Source organism: Mobula hypostoma, chromosome 16 (genome assembly GCF_963921235.1).
Source record: "Mobula hypostoma chromosome 16, sMobHyp1.1, whole genome shotgun sequence".
Lineage (NCBI taxonomy): Eukaryota > Metazoa > Chordata > Chondrichthyes > Myliobatiformes > Myliobatidae > Mobula > Mobula hypostoma.
Genome location: NC_086112.1, coordinates 50,551,193 through 50,566,377, shown reverse-complemented (window position 1 = coordinate 50,566,377; position 15,185 = coordinate 50,551,193). Strand labels below are relative to the sequence as shown.

Here is a 15,185-nt window from a genome sequence, read left to right as displayed (position 1 = left end):
TCCAGAAATTCCGGACAATGTTTCTCACCCTCTGCATTCCACCTTAGCTAAACAAAGGAGCACGTGAATTGAACTGACTTTATTACTTACGTCCTTCATATACATGAGGAATAAAAATCTTTACGTTATGTCTCTGTCTAAATGTGCAATATGCAATTTATAGTAAATAATAATAAATAGCATTTACCACAGGACAGTCAATATAATTTAGAAATACAGTTTGTCAGCACAAGTTAAGCAGTTTGATGGCCTGGTGGAAGAAGCTGTCCTGGAGCCTGTTGGTCCTGGCTTTTATGCTGCGGTACCATTTCCCGGATGGTAGCAGCTGGAACAGTTTGTAGTTGAGGTCCCCAATGATCCTTCAGGCCTTTTTTTACACACCTGTCTTTGTAACTGTCCTGAATAGTGGGAAGTTCACACCTACAGATGCGCAGGGCTGTCCGCACCACTCTCTGCAGAGTCTTACTTTCAGTAATTTACTAAGACAACTGCACCAAAGAGCGCTGTATGAGGTCGTTCTTGCCCTCGGTCATGAGTCAACCTAGAGCTGGGGAAGTGATGACCCCTTCCTGTTAGACTGTTATTAAACTCCGCTCACCAGAGCTCTGTTTAGATCTGTTTACCGCACCCTACTTTCGCAGACTCCCTATGCAATACTGTGCAATACTACCACCACTTCTTATCTGGGCAGTGTGAAGGTTCACCCATGACTATATAATATTATGGTAAATCTTGCACTATCATCTTATCAGTGTCAACATGGAAATCTTGTAAATCTTGTCATCTTTGACTTGTTAATCTTGTACATCTTTAAGGTAATATTTTTTAATTCCTTCTCTTTCTAATATTTGTATATCTGTGTACTTGTAATGATACTATGACACTGTAATTTCCTTTGGGATTAATAAAGTATCTATCTAAACACATAAAATGATTTAAATTAAGTAAAAAAGCACAAAAATAGTGAGGCAGTGTACAAGGGTTCATTGTCCTTTCAGAAATCTGATGGTGGTGGGGAAGAAGCTGTTCCTCTGTTCCCTGATTTTTTTGATCACTTGAGTGTGTATCTTCAGACTCCTGTACCCCAACCTTGATGGTAGCAATGAGAAGTGGGCATGCCTTGGGTGATGGAGTCCTTAATGATGGAAGTCCCCTTCTTCAGGCATTGTCTCTTGAAGATGTCCTTGATGCTGGGGAGACTAGTGCTCATGAGAGAGCTGGCTGAGTTTGCAACTTTCTGCTGCTTTCTGCAGAGTCATGGTCTAATTTGTCACATCTGTGACATGTTCCCCCATTTGCGACCAGTGTTATTAGTCAGAAGCTTCAGAGGGTCGTAAATTTAGTCGGCTCTATCTTGGGTACTAGCCTACAAAGTACCCAGGACATCTTCAAGGAGCAGTGTCTCAGAAAGCCAGCATCCATTATTAATGACCCCCAGCACCCAGAGCATGCTCTTTTCTCACTGTTACCTTCAGGGAGGAGATACAGAAGCCTGAAGGAACACACTCAGTGATTCAGGAACAGGTGCTTCTCCTCTGCAGTCCGATTCCTAAATGGACATTGAACCCGTGAACACTACCTCACTTTTTTAACATATATTGTTTCTGTTTTTGCATGATTTTTTATATCTATTCAACATATACTGTATTTTGATTATTATTTTATTATTCTTCTATATTATATATTATGCATGGATCCCAAAAAGTTGGCTTGCAGGTACAACAGGTTATTAAGAAGGCAAGTGGAATGTTGACCTTCATTGCTGGAGGGATTGAATTCAAGAGCAGGGAGGTCATGCTGCAACTATACAGGGTACTGGTGAGACCACACCTGGAGTATTGTGTGCATTTCTGGTCTCCATACTTGAGGAAGGGTATACTGGTTTTGGAAGCAGTGCAGAGGAGGTTCACCAGGTTGATTCCAGGGATGAAGGGGTTAACCTATGAGGAGCGATTGAGTCGCCTGGGACTATACTCTCTGGAGTTCAGAAGAATGAGAGGGGATCTCATAGAAACATACAAAATTTTGAAAGGTATAGATAAGATAGAAGTAGGAAAGTTGTTTCCATTGGTAGGTGAGACCAGAACTAGGGGACATTGCCTCAAGATTCAGAGGAGAAGATTTAGGACGGATATGAGGAGAAACTGTTTTTCCCAGAGAGTGGTGAACCTGTGGAATCCTCTGCCCAGCGAAGCAGTTGAGGCTTCTTCACTAAATATATTTAACATACTGTTAGATAGATTTTTACATAGTAGGGGAACTAAGGGTTATGGGGAAAAGGCAGGTAGATGGAGCCGAGTTTACGGACAGATCAGCCATGGTCTTATTGAATGGCAGGGCAGGCTCGATGGGCCGGATGGCCTATACCTGCTCCTATTTCTTATGTTCTTATGTTCTATGTATTGCATTGAACTGCTGCTGCTAAGTTAGCAAATTTCATGATATATGCCAGTGATAATAAACCTGATTCTGATTCTGAAAGTGAGAATAGCAGTGAATCCATTGATATGCTGTCAGTAGGATAACTGAGAAGTGAGTAGTGGTTAGTAAAAGGAATGGCCTTGTTGACTTGAGATTGAATTGCGGACCATTTCACAATCTAGCTGATAAAACCACAGTTGAGATAGTTTTGCAAGACTTTGATAAAAGTGTTGACTATATTTGCAAATGGGCCATGTATTAAAATGTTGCTGAGCCTTGATGCCCACCCTAGCTTCTCAGATCCCTACTGCTCTTGACCCACAATAATTTAAAATAACCAACTATATTGGAGACACAGATACTAGAATCCAGAGCAACGTGCAAAAGCTGAAGGAACCCAGTGGATCAGGCAGCATCTTTGGAAGAGTGATCTCTTGTGAAGAGTCCAGATGAAGGATCTCAACCAGAGATGTGAAATATACACTTCCCTCCACGGATGTTGCCTGACTAACTACTTTGGCTCCCTTTGGACCTACTGCCCACTGATGAAGAGGTACAATGAGCCGTCTACCTCACTGCTGGTAGGCTACCCAAAAATGGCCCCAATCTGAATGTTGCATCAGTCAAGCGTTGTCTATCTAGACAGAAGGGTTTGCAGTGATTCACAATACTGACCTTTAAGGAGGTGTTGGATGCATATACTAGGCAGATAAAGTAATGCCACACTCTTATTTTAAACACCACCTCTGCTTTTCCTCTGTCATGGCCACTGTAAGTTATTCTGCAGCTGAGTGGTAAAATCTGGGGGCAGTTGATGGGAATGTGAAACTGAGATTAATAGTAGTGTAGTTAATTATTGTCAATGAGTGGCTGATGACAAACACAGACTCAGTGGGCCTTAGGGCCTGATTCTCAGGCTCCTATTGTTCTTCGACTACAAATGATCCTGAGAAATAAATTAATTCCTGTGACATGCTCACTTGGAAAGTGTGAGGGAGGTGCTTAAATTTTTTTGTCTATTGTGTGTTTGTGCTCCTGGTCGTGATCTTCACTTGGTTTTTAATCATGTGCTCTGCTTATGGCCACACTTAAGCTTGGCAACAAGGTAGTCAATAAATGTCAATAACTGTGAGGAGCAAGACATTTTGTTTACCGGGTTATTTCATAAGACAAGAAGCAGAATTAGGCCATTCAGCCCATTGAGTCTGCTCTGCCATTCCATCATGGCTGATTTATTATCCCTCTCAACCCCATTCTCCTGCCTTCTCTGCATAACTTTTGACACCCTGTCTAATGAACCTCTGCTTTAAATATACCCAATGACTTTGCCTCCACGGCCATGTGTGGCAATGATTTCCACAGATTCACCACCCAAGATCTTTCTGTATTTCTGGGGAAGAGTTTCCAGATTTTACAGCTTTAAGATTTAATTTTGCATGTTCAAATTCAGCTAATTGTTAATTACTAGAAAATATTGCCCATCTGAAGGAAGAAGTAGATACAAAGTGTGTAACTACTTGTTAACCATGAAAAGTACATCATAGATTCATTGTTTCAAAAATAGGACCATGCAGCTCTGGTGATCTCTTCAGAACAATTTTGATGAAGCCATGGGTTAAATCAACTTCAATATCTCACTTCTCTTACTGCACAGCTCTCCTAGTGTTCCATCTGTACTCCTGATCTAGGCTTACGGCAAACAGGTGTACAAAGGCGAGAAGGTCAGTGCAAGATTTGCTGCATGCGTGCTGGATCCCTGCTGGGATAAAAACACGCAAAAAATGTGCTGGATTTATTCTGTTCTGATAAAAATAGAAGCCTTTAAAGAAACGTGATGGTAAATGGGAAGATATTTATATTTGGCAGTATTTTAGTTTCCCTAATGGCATAAACCACAAGCCAACTAGCACATGAGGTAGGGATGGTGTCAGCACTTCTGGCCAATGAAAGCAGGTACAGGAACAGAGTTATTTGTTGTGCCTTTTTATGTACTTGTGAGACTGAGAGCAACTTCTGACAGCCTCTCCTTCCATTTCAGAAAAGGCGACGGCGGATTGACCGAAGTATGATAGGAGAGCCGACAAACTTTGTCCACACCGCCCATGTAGGATCAGGAGACGTCTTCAATAGTGGAATGAACTCAGTGAGTATAAACTTTTCCTTTTATAGAGCAAATCGCACAGTCATTTTCCTTCAAGATAAATCAATCCTTTTTATAAGTTATGTCTTGGGATTTCACTTTTGTCCCTTCTATTTCCTCCGCTTCTAATGTTTTTTTCCAAGCCATGAAATATAGATTCGCACTGGCCTTATTGTTCCCATGAGTCACAAAGGTAAATTGCCTACGGACCTTTCAAAAGCTAGGAATAGCATCCTGACAGGTACCCAAGAGTGGCCAAGTCTACAGTGTTTGTATGTTTCATCGATCATCATGGGAGCAATAACAAGTCATTCAGCCCCTCTAGGCTGTTCATTCATTCAACTCTACCATGGCTGGTGTATACATCAAGTCTTTTGCTTCAAATGGCGTATAAATGTTCTAATGGCTCCTTATTGCCGTGAAACATTCCACAAACATTCTCACTCCTGATAAAACATCTTAAATATTAAATGAAGAAACCACCCCATCAGCTTGGCATATGTCAAGTAGAAGAAGCATTGTTTTTTCAAGAGCTGGTATTGATTGTCTTCGGCCTGAATCAAGTAAGAATAGTGCCAGTTGCATTTCCAGTATTAGACAAATGAGGAAAAACTTACAACCCTCTCCTGAGAAAAGCTTACATTTAAGCTTCTTTCTCCAAAAAACAAAATCTGTCAACATGCATTTTGAGTGACAGAAAATGAAAGCAGGGGGCAAACTTCATTTGTAACTTTATTAGGACTGAATGGCTGTTTTAAAGTCTGTCATATTTGTTTCTGATCATAGCTGATTCTGGTTTGAGCTTCATTCAGCAGCTATTGTCAGCTTGCAATTGAAAAGCCTGGAATGTGACCCCACAGACTGAATCACAGCCAGAGCTATGTATGTTATTGGCCAACATCTCTATTGGTAATTGTAAAAGGATGTAAGTCAGTGTTGTATATGCCAGTGTTCCTTTTATTCCAGTAGCTAGTAAGGACCCTGTACAATTTAGCAACTGCGTTCCAAACAGAAATTAAAGCCAACTGTCCTCGGATAACAATATCAAAATGACTGACGAATGGAAAAAATACAACATGGAAAGAGGCCATTTGGTCCAATGTTACTGCAGCCAGTCCCACTCTGCTAGACTGGGTCTTTCACAGACCAGTGTAGCTGCATTCCCAGAAAATGCTGGAGGAACTCAGCAGGCCAGGCAGCATCTAGGAAAAGAGTACAGTAGCTATGAATTTGAGGAACTATGACTCTGAGTCCCTTTAGGAATCTTAGATGGCAATAAAGCATGTTACGTGCAGTAGGTTGGATAGATATGTATATGCTGAGGCCAAGAACGGAAGCTTTTACAATATCTTGCCTGGTACATAAGTCAATATCAGCTCAAGTCTGCTTGAACACCTCTAACTGTGCAGCTTTAACTTGATTCCCTATGGAGGAGGAAGTCCCCTTTCAACATTTTTTTTTAAAAAAAGATGACTTTACTGGAATACTCGTATGGTGTGCGGGAATCATCTGCAGATGAACAGTCATTCGTCATGCAATTTGTCTGCTATTGGCATTGAAACATGTCTACAAAATATAAATGCATGGCTTTAGACCAGGGTTATTGTAACAACTACAATGACAGAATTTGGTTTTGCGTTTAAATTTAGTGAATTTTTATGACAAAAATGTCATAATGTCCATGTGTTCAAGTTTTTGAATTTGACCTATGCTATAACTATAGTACTTTGAAATTGTATTTTGACAGTACTTAATAAAATAGTTTGTAAAAAAAATCATGCATTCCATTTTCTGCCACAAACCAATGACTCATATGTCAGATCCTCATTTACCATGACTGAGGTTTTAAGCGTTGTTTTATTTAAAAAATCAAGATGTTTAATGTCATTTCCAGTAGACAAGTGTACAGGAGAATGAAAAAATTGTTGGTCTGGATCTGATGCAGTACAAAATAAAACACAATGAGATAAAGAACCCAATTAAAAAACACACTATAAACAGATAAGATAGTTTATATACATACTGGAGAAGCTGCTGCACATTATGGTATATAGGAACATTATAATATTTATATATAAATCTGAACTAATTTTTAGTAGAATCAGAAAGTTTTTTTTATCAAGAAAAGAAACTAATCATCTTTGGAAAAGTGAGTCAAGTGTTGACCTTAAGGTCAAGAAAGAACACCCACGGAGTTAAACCTCATTCCCCGTAGGCTCAAGAAATGGTTTTCTTTCGTCTGGCTCAAGAATATGTTGCATGGTGCTCTTGGCATATGCAGTGCAGTGACATCAGTTTTATTACTAGTGGGCTGTGGGAAAAAAGTAACTGTGAGAAAATTGTCCATACTCCTTTGAAGTCAAAACTTCAATCTTTCTTTCCTTCTGGATAAAACATATATAGTATCTTTGTGGTACAGAACCCTTCTGAGTGGATTTGCCAACATCCATCTCAGCAGTGCTTTTATATCTGCTATCAACTTGCAAAAATAATGGAAAATACGAAGAACTGGCAAACTCACTTCCTTAGTGCAAATGAGAACTGTGATTTTGTTTTAACCTAAAGGTCTCCAAGTTGTAGCAATTAAAATCCTTGCATTTTATGATAATATTTCCTTACTGATAATTCAAGTTGCAGAAATTCTTCAGTTAGGTTCTTTGCCATACTGGGTTGGTGATACATCTGTGGATGTCTGGTGCCTTATTGTATCAAAGCAAAATTAGAAGTCTGGTAGAATTCTGTCCAGAATTGCTGGGACTTGATGCACTGACACCATGAAAATATCATATTTCAATGAATTAGGCATGTTCATTGGTGCAAAATGGAAACTTAAAGATGGTGTAAGAAGTTCTCTCACATGAGAAATATTTTGTACTACTGATTTGTGTTAAATGCTGCGAAGGTTTTTGTAGTGTTTGGTTTGGACAATAACCACTGCAAACTCAATAATGAATAGAGCAATCAACTTTGAATAAAACATTGGTTCTGTGTTAGATTGCTATTGAGAAGTTAAGCAATCCTGAGCAAGAAAAGACGAATGTAAAGAGAATTTTCTTGTTTTACAGATAAGAGATTAATAATCTTTTGATATTGGATCGAGTGCTTTCCTGGCACATACGACGCATAAACTTCTCACGCTTCCAGCTGGGTACAGTTGTTGATTTTAACCAACATTACAATGACAGAATCCACCATCTTCATGATAAAGATGGCGGAGTTCATCTTCGAAATGTTGGCTAAAATCGACACCTGTAGAAGAACTTACCTTTGTGATACCTATTTTAAACAGCTGTCAATTATATAACAAGGCAGAATTCTCCTGTTCTGTGAAATGAATACTAGAAAACTGGGCAATCACATCACTCCTATAACAATGCTTCTCTTGCACCTTTGAAACAGCTTGAGTAAAATTTAACAGTCTGGCAATAGGAAGCTTAATAGTTTGAGTATGGTGTGCAAATATTCTTCTCTAATGGGTCTGGGAAAGTGAAGAAAATGACGATTAACTTTTGAAAAGAATTCTTCTCAGAGAAGTACATTTCAGTGAGGAATACAGGCTGTCCCCAGACTACAAGCGCCCAACTTAATGGCATCTCCACATACAAATGAGTTCCCATAATATTATAAAATTCAAAATTCTTATTAATGACAACAGTTTCTCTCTCGTGCTCTCTCGCACGCTCTCTCTCTCGCACCCTCTCCCTCTCCTGCTCTTATTCTCTCACCACTTTTATTAATGTTTTTTAATTGGTGTTAATTTCCCCCGGGATTAATAAAGTATGAATGAAGTATGACTATTACTTATCAATCACTACGATACTGTAGAGATATGGTTACCATATCAAGTGTATGTGTATTTTCTGATAATATAGACAAAATTGACTTGACATCTATAAGAATGGAGCCAGTTTATTACCTGGGGATAAGCTGTACCTATTTTTCTGCAAGAAATTTATGCTTGGTTATCGAGGCCAAATTGGATGTGTTTAATTGTCTGAAAAACCGCCAAAGGATAAACTCAAATCCAGCTTTTAATATTAATGTGCCACACAAGGTGACTGTGTTTTCATTTGTTTGTTTGCTTATGAGAATGTCAAGAAGTCCATTGATCTTTATGGGATAAATCGGTAATGAAATAATGTGAAAGGAAGATATTATCTGTTCAGGGCATTGCAGAATACATTAGCTGCAAGGCACTCAATCTATCTTATGTTTGATAAAATCCTATTGTGTGTTTTGGGATTTCAGAGAGGTCTATTAAATTTTTGGCCTTTGTGCCATAGACTTCACCTGCATCCTTGAGGTGGGAATGAAAACAGTCAATCAATGTAAGTGACTCTTGCCAATATGGGGTATATGAATGTTTCAATGAGCTCCATTGGCGGTCAGCTATGGTGGTCAAGTACTACAAAAGGTGGTCAATTTGCATCTGACTCTACTGTTTCCATCTGCAGGTGAGTTCAATTCAGAACCAAATGCAATCCAAAGGCGGGTATGCAGGCTCTCCCATGCCAGTGAACGTTCAAATGCAGCTGGTGGACACAAAAGCTGGATAAAATTTAAAATAAAGTTTGTGGTAAGTGCCAAGTCTCACAAAACAAGCCACATTATGACCCCCAAAAAAACACTTAACCTAAAATAATGTTGTAGCTGTTAAGAAGAAAAGGTCTCCTTAATAAGCAATTGGAGGTTGATCTTTTTAACAGGACAACTCATACCATCATGTTCAATAAAGAGTACACCATACACTCTGAGGCTTTGAAGAGAAATTCTTGGGTTTGAACTCGGAATCGTGTGGGTACAGACTTGGGAAAATCATTTAGAAAATCGTTTGGGAAAATCTAAAATCCATTTAGAGAGCTGTCTTAGGAACTTCACTTGAAACACCTGTCACCTGATCTCACATGCATCGATTTGTAAATTGAAATTATGTTCATGAAGCCTTGTGAACCAGAAGTTAATATAGAACATTTTTATTCCAATCCTTTCTTTAACTTTAATTCACTCATAAATTATCGAAGTGTTTTCTTTTTCGTCCAGTGTTTTCACTGCCTCTCCCAGTAGCAGATTCCATGAACATGAGAGCACAAAGGCCAGGCACTGTCTGACACAACATGGGAGTGGGCATTGCTCAAGTGTGAACCCAGATGGCAAGGCTCCTTGAACAACATCACGAGCCCAATTAATCTGCACTCAAATTGGAATTCTATTCCTTTCTTTAATTTTAATTCATCCTTAACTCATTGAAGTATTTTGTTTTAATCCAGTGTCTTCACTGCGCCTCCAAATAGCATTAGATGAGTACTCAGCTGAATGCTGCTCAGAAGTTGAGCTGAATTAACTGGGACCAGTTGTAATACTCCTCCTTTCCTCACAGCTGAGATTAGCTAAAATTTCTCAAATTTTTGGGTGGATCCAGCATCCTTCCCATCTAATGTTTCCAGGCAGATTATTTGCTAACTAAGTCATGGGAAGATTTTTATCTCTCTTACTGCTGGACTCCTTGAAGAGTGATGGAAGGGCAGACAGAGTCAGTGGAGTTTTTGAAGCAACCATGCTTCTGCTCTGAAGTCATTCAGTCTTGCCTTCTTAGTCACAGAGGTTGCAGCAGACTCAATATCTCTACCCATCTCCTTATTTGGAAACGTGATGAATAACAGAAGGAGAAAAAGGGAAGGGAAAAGCTTGTACAGAACATAATATCCTATACAGAGAAAACTGCTCACAACATGTCATGGGAAAGTTTGCTCTAGAAAACAACTTTAATTTTGAGCTTCTATTGATCTCAAATTAAGTGCATACCTTTTCTAGATGGTCATAGTTTATACACCCTGTCCTGATCCCTTCTCTGTTTTTGACTGCTTTGGATTAGCTGGAATTCCTACCAGTTAACCTCTAAGGAGACTGCGCTCAGTGTGGATATACTCCGCTTTCTCCACCAACTCAATTCTTCTTCCCATGTTTCCCTAGCCATGTAGTTCTCAGCATTAATCTGCAAATGGATCCCAGGGTGAGCTTCTAATTTCATATCCTTTCCTCCTTAAAGATGGCCTCTGTGACGTGGCACATCTCAATTCATTTGATGCTGATACTCAAATCCATGCTTCCAGGTCCTTCGTAAAAAATCTGATAATCTGCTAAATGACTATTCAGCAATCCCCATAATTCAGGATCTAGCTCAGCAAGTGCTGGTTGTCACATTCCCTGGAGCACCCCGGTTCCCACATTCTGCTTTCAACAGCAGTTGCCTTGAAACTAATTTGGTTCTGTTTCCTGTGTTCTCTTGAAACTGGATTTACTGGATATTTTACTGTGTAACATCTTTAAAAAGTAAATTTAAATTATGTTTGAAAAATTAGAAAAACATCCGATAGTCTGAAAAATCTGTCAGCCTGGTACCACCAGATAGTGCCAGATTAACTGAGCCTTACTATATTCCAGTCACCCAAATTTCACTGAGGTTGATCCAAAGTTCTAGGTACTTTACTGCACCTTTCATAATTTTGTTACTTGGAGATGGAGCATGGTAACAGGTCCTTCCATCCCAACAAGCCTTTGCTGCCCAATTACACCCATGTAACCAATTAACCTACTGTCCTGTACATCTTTGGAAATCGGGAGGAAACTGGACCACCCAGAGTAAACTCACATGGTCACAAGGAGAGCTGGACAAGCTTCTTACAGACAGCATCGGGAATATGATTTTGAATTTACTTTGCCTCAGATTTAAAGCCTCACCCCTTACCTTTAAATCCGTTGATTACCTGACCCCTCCCCAATTCCTGTTCTCTCCTGTGGACCTGCAACCCCCACAGAAATCTGCCTCTCACGTATTTACTTTCACTCTGACTGGTGTGTTGGCGCGTGGCGAAGTGGTTAAGGCATCGATCTAGTGATCTGAAGGTCGCTATTTCGAGTCTCGGCTGAGGCAGCGTGTTGTGTCCTTGAGCAAGGCACTTAACCACACATTACTCTGCGATGACGCCATTGCCAAGCTGTATCGGCCCTAGTGCCCTTCCCTTGGACAACATCGGTGGCATGGAGAGGAGAGACTTGCAGCACGGGCAACGGCCGGCCTTCCATACAACTTTGCCCAGGCCTGCGCCCTGGAAATCTTCCAAGGCGCAAATCCATGGTCTCACAAGACTAACGGATGCCGATTATCTCATGACTGACGCAAAACTGACCTCTCCACCAAGTTTACCACCACTTCCTCTTTATAGATTAAACCTTTGACCCATATTGGGTCATGTTTCAGCATCATTGGTATTATGTTAAAAGGAGTTGATATTGGCCTGACCTTGTACTTGCGCATGTAATCTGCCTAAAGAATTAAACCTTCATCAGATGGTTTGTATTCTAACACCATGCACCATTTATTTCCTTACAGATTCCTCCAAGTTCATGTATTTCTTCCTGTCGAACCCTCCCACCCTCTTTTCACTATGGTGATTGCTTCTCTGAGTTCTTCATGATGAGAAAAGCATTACAACAACCCATCTCCTGTTCCCTTGGCAATTTGGCTGGAGTCTCCCATTCCGCTCTGAAGATATCACTGGGACTGCTCCTTCTCAAGGCAGTGATTTGAAAGGATTTGATCTTTGCCGAAGTCATGGACATACAGTAGCTTCTCATATTTTTTTTAAAAAGTACAAATAGAATTTTAGCGTTTTCTTCTCTTCGATGTCTACATGTGTCAGAGCGAATCATTACTGTATATATTTCATTTTGCCCATCCTTTAAATGTGCAACATTTTTTCTTTTCATTTTTATTATGCTTTTTATTTACCTTTGAATTCAGTGTTAGTTTGCAATGAAAAATGTCTAAAGGTCTGGAACCTGAAAGCACAATTACATTACCACACTCCCTCTAGGTAAGTCAGCATGGTAAATGACTGCATGTGATGTAGCTCAGCCAATGGCAAAGTGTTTGTTGCGGCGGAATGATGATACTAATGCTGACAAGTTTCTAACCAGCATGTCAGTTTTGCCAGATGCCTGCCTCCTTATCCCTGAGCCTACCTGCCTGCATACTTCTCATTTTGTTCTGTTTATCACACACCTCTTGAAAATAACTGAATACATTAACTGGCATTTTTAAAAAAAATAATGGCTTGTGGTAAATGTGCAATTCAGCATACTCCTGTATTTTATATGAACGGATTAAAGAAAAATGCATTTGACCATGAGCAAGTAACCAATTGCACTTGTGATGCAGTAAAATGGTAGAGCTCCATTTTGTTATATTGCAGCAACTGTTTAAACAAAATACCTGGATCCTGAATTCACACACTGGCCAACAATAGGAGTATAGTCCTTATCAATTGCTGTACAATTTTGTAGACTTTTCTCTGCAGCTCTTTAGGTGAATATCAAACTTTTAAAAGAAATAAACTTTCTCGGTTGGGTGTGAGAGGGGTGGGTGGGAGTGTTTGCCGGGGGGAGCAGGGGCAATGGAATTCTGTATGTTGCTCCAGGCAACGTTGGGAGCTGTCTGAACAAACACCAGAGAAAATTCTGTTCAACAGGGTGGCTTTCGCTTTCCAGTGAAAGAAAGCAAATACCTTGCTCAGGTTTATAAGGGCATATTTTTTCCCTCCCATTCCACTCACCTGTGATATACTAATATTGCACTGTTTCATAATAAATGTAAATTGTGCATGGTTTAATGGTTTTAAAAAAAACAAGAAGCTAAATCAAGATTATCTTTTCAGTAGGCAAAAACATTGGCTTTACTCAAGAACGTACTCTGTGAAATGTGACTTAAGTGATATTTTAAGTAGTTTTAGGGCTTGTATTTTAGTGCACAGTCTTTGGAACCCAGAATAATTTGCTAGGTACTGAATTGCAAGAATCTATGCTATGAATGTGTAAGGATAGGGAAATGCTTTTACATGGAGCAGTGCAGTACAAATTGTGACCGAATGTCTGACATCGAGATATAAAGTATTTTTGAAATATGAGTGAGTAGGTTAATAATTAATTGAATGAAATAGCTGGATATTGTGGCTTGCTAGCCTTTGGGTTATGTTGCTATGAATGACCTGAATGCATCCCAGTACTGGTCCTCTAAGCTCTCTGTGGTAAATGTTATATAAAGGGGTATGTAAATTGTCATCACTTAGTGCTGCCATAGCAAGCCATTAATTGAAATATAATTTATCATTCTCATGCAGGCAATACCCTGCCAAATAAGATTTGAAAGGTTGTTTTAGCCTATTTTTATAATGCATACAATTTTGTACATGTTTGTTGTTCCTCAGTGAAATTGGTTTAGTCTACAATGGCTTATAGTTTCAAAAGTGACATCAGATTAAAATAAAGTTTGTCATTTGCTCTTGCATATTTTGTGCACTTTGTTCTGTAAGTGAAGTCATTGGCCTCAACACTGTTTACAATTCCTTTCCGCACAGAACACACTGTCTGTTGCAGTGATGGAAACTAATTCAGTGCTATAATTTTGACTCCATTGTTGCAATGTGTTCAGGAACTGAACAGTCGCAGACAAAGAACTATTCATACACCCTTGATAAAACAAACGAAACTATTCAATGGGGGGAGGGTGGGGAAGGTTTGATGACCAAGGATTGACCACATGATAAATGAGAAAACAAATTATAGTAATCTGTTTATTATGAATAAACTCTTCTCGGGCCTCCAGCTGGGCACAGGTATCAATTATAACCAATGTTTTGATGACAAACTCTACCATCTTCATTGGGAATAATGCCTGGGTATATCTAGTCCAATGGTATTTATACTACTGTACCGTTGTCCGTCCCTCCTGCTTGGTTTGTCCTCATCCAATGAGGTTTCCACAGTTGCACCTTGTTTACAATTGAATTCCAGTTCTTTAGAGCGAGAACTTTGTCCTTATTAAAATAATTTTCCTCTGGTTTTATTTAAGTGGCTGCCTTCCCCAAACGGTCCCAAAAGCCATTGGCGCAGCACAATAATTTTGTGACATCAAAGTCAATCCTATGGCCATTGTGAATGCAATGTTCTGCTACCGCTGATTTCTCCGGGTAACCCAAATGGATAGACTTCCTGTGCTGCTTGATGTAGGTTTCCACCATGCTGGCTGATACGTGCTGCTCCTCATTCATGGAATCCTGTACACGCCAGCCATCCTGAGTCTCGCGTCATCTATGACCCGCAGGAGCTGTGACTTGATCTTCTTCACGAGTTTATGGATGGTAATAATCCAGTATTTCTTCAGGATCCTGTTGATCCTTCCAGAAACAGAGGAAGTATAGGGAAGACGGGGTAGTGATGGGTTCCGCCTTGTTGCTAGGTTTCCTGGTTTTCCCTTCATTGAATTGAATTGACTTTATTTCTTACATCCTTCACATACATGAGGAGTAAACATCTTAATGTTACATCTCCATCTAAATGTGCAATATGCAATCATAGTAATTTATAGTAAATAGAACAGTCAGTGTAATATAGAGTATACTCAAGTCAGCGTGAGTTCATCAGTCTGATGACCTGGTGGAAGGGGCTGTCCCGGAGCCTGTTGGTCTTGGCTTTTATGCTGCGTTATGGCTTCATAGCAACTGGAATAGATTGTGGTTGGGATGGCTTTGGTCCCCAATGATCCTAAGGGCCCTTTTTACACACCTGT

General features: G+C 39.7%; 1 protein-coding gene across 5 annotated transcripts in view; it reads left to right on the top strand.

Annotated features, from left to right (window-relative positions):
* cdc42se2 (CDC42 small effector 2) overlaps nucleotides 1-13,898 on the top strand; it is a 193,511-nt gene extending 179,613 nt beyond the window's left edge. For all 5 annotated transcript variants that reach the window (XM_063068943.1, XM_063068945.1, XM_063068944.1 and 2 more), the window contains exons 3-5: nucleotides 4,460-4,564; nucleotides 9,016-9,137; nucleotides 11,952-13,898. In XM_063068943.1, coding sequence (XP_062925013.1) covers nucleotides 4,460-4,564; nucleotides 9,016-9,117 — 207 coding nt within the window. In that variant the 3' untranslated portion in view covers nucleotides 9,118-9,137; nucleotides 11,952-13,898. The remainder of the gene's footprint in view (nucleotides 1-4,459; nucleotides 4,565-9,015; nucleotides 9,138-11,951) is intronic.
* The last annotated feature ends 1,287 nt before the right edge of the window (nucleotides 13,899-15,185 follow it).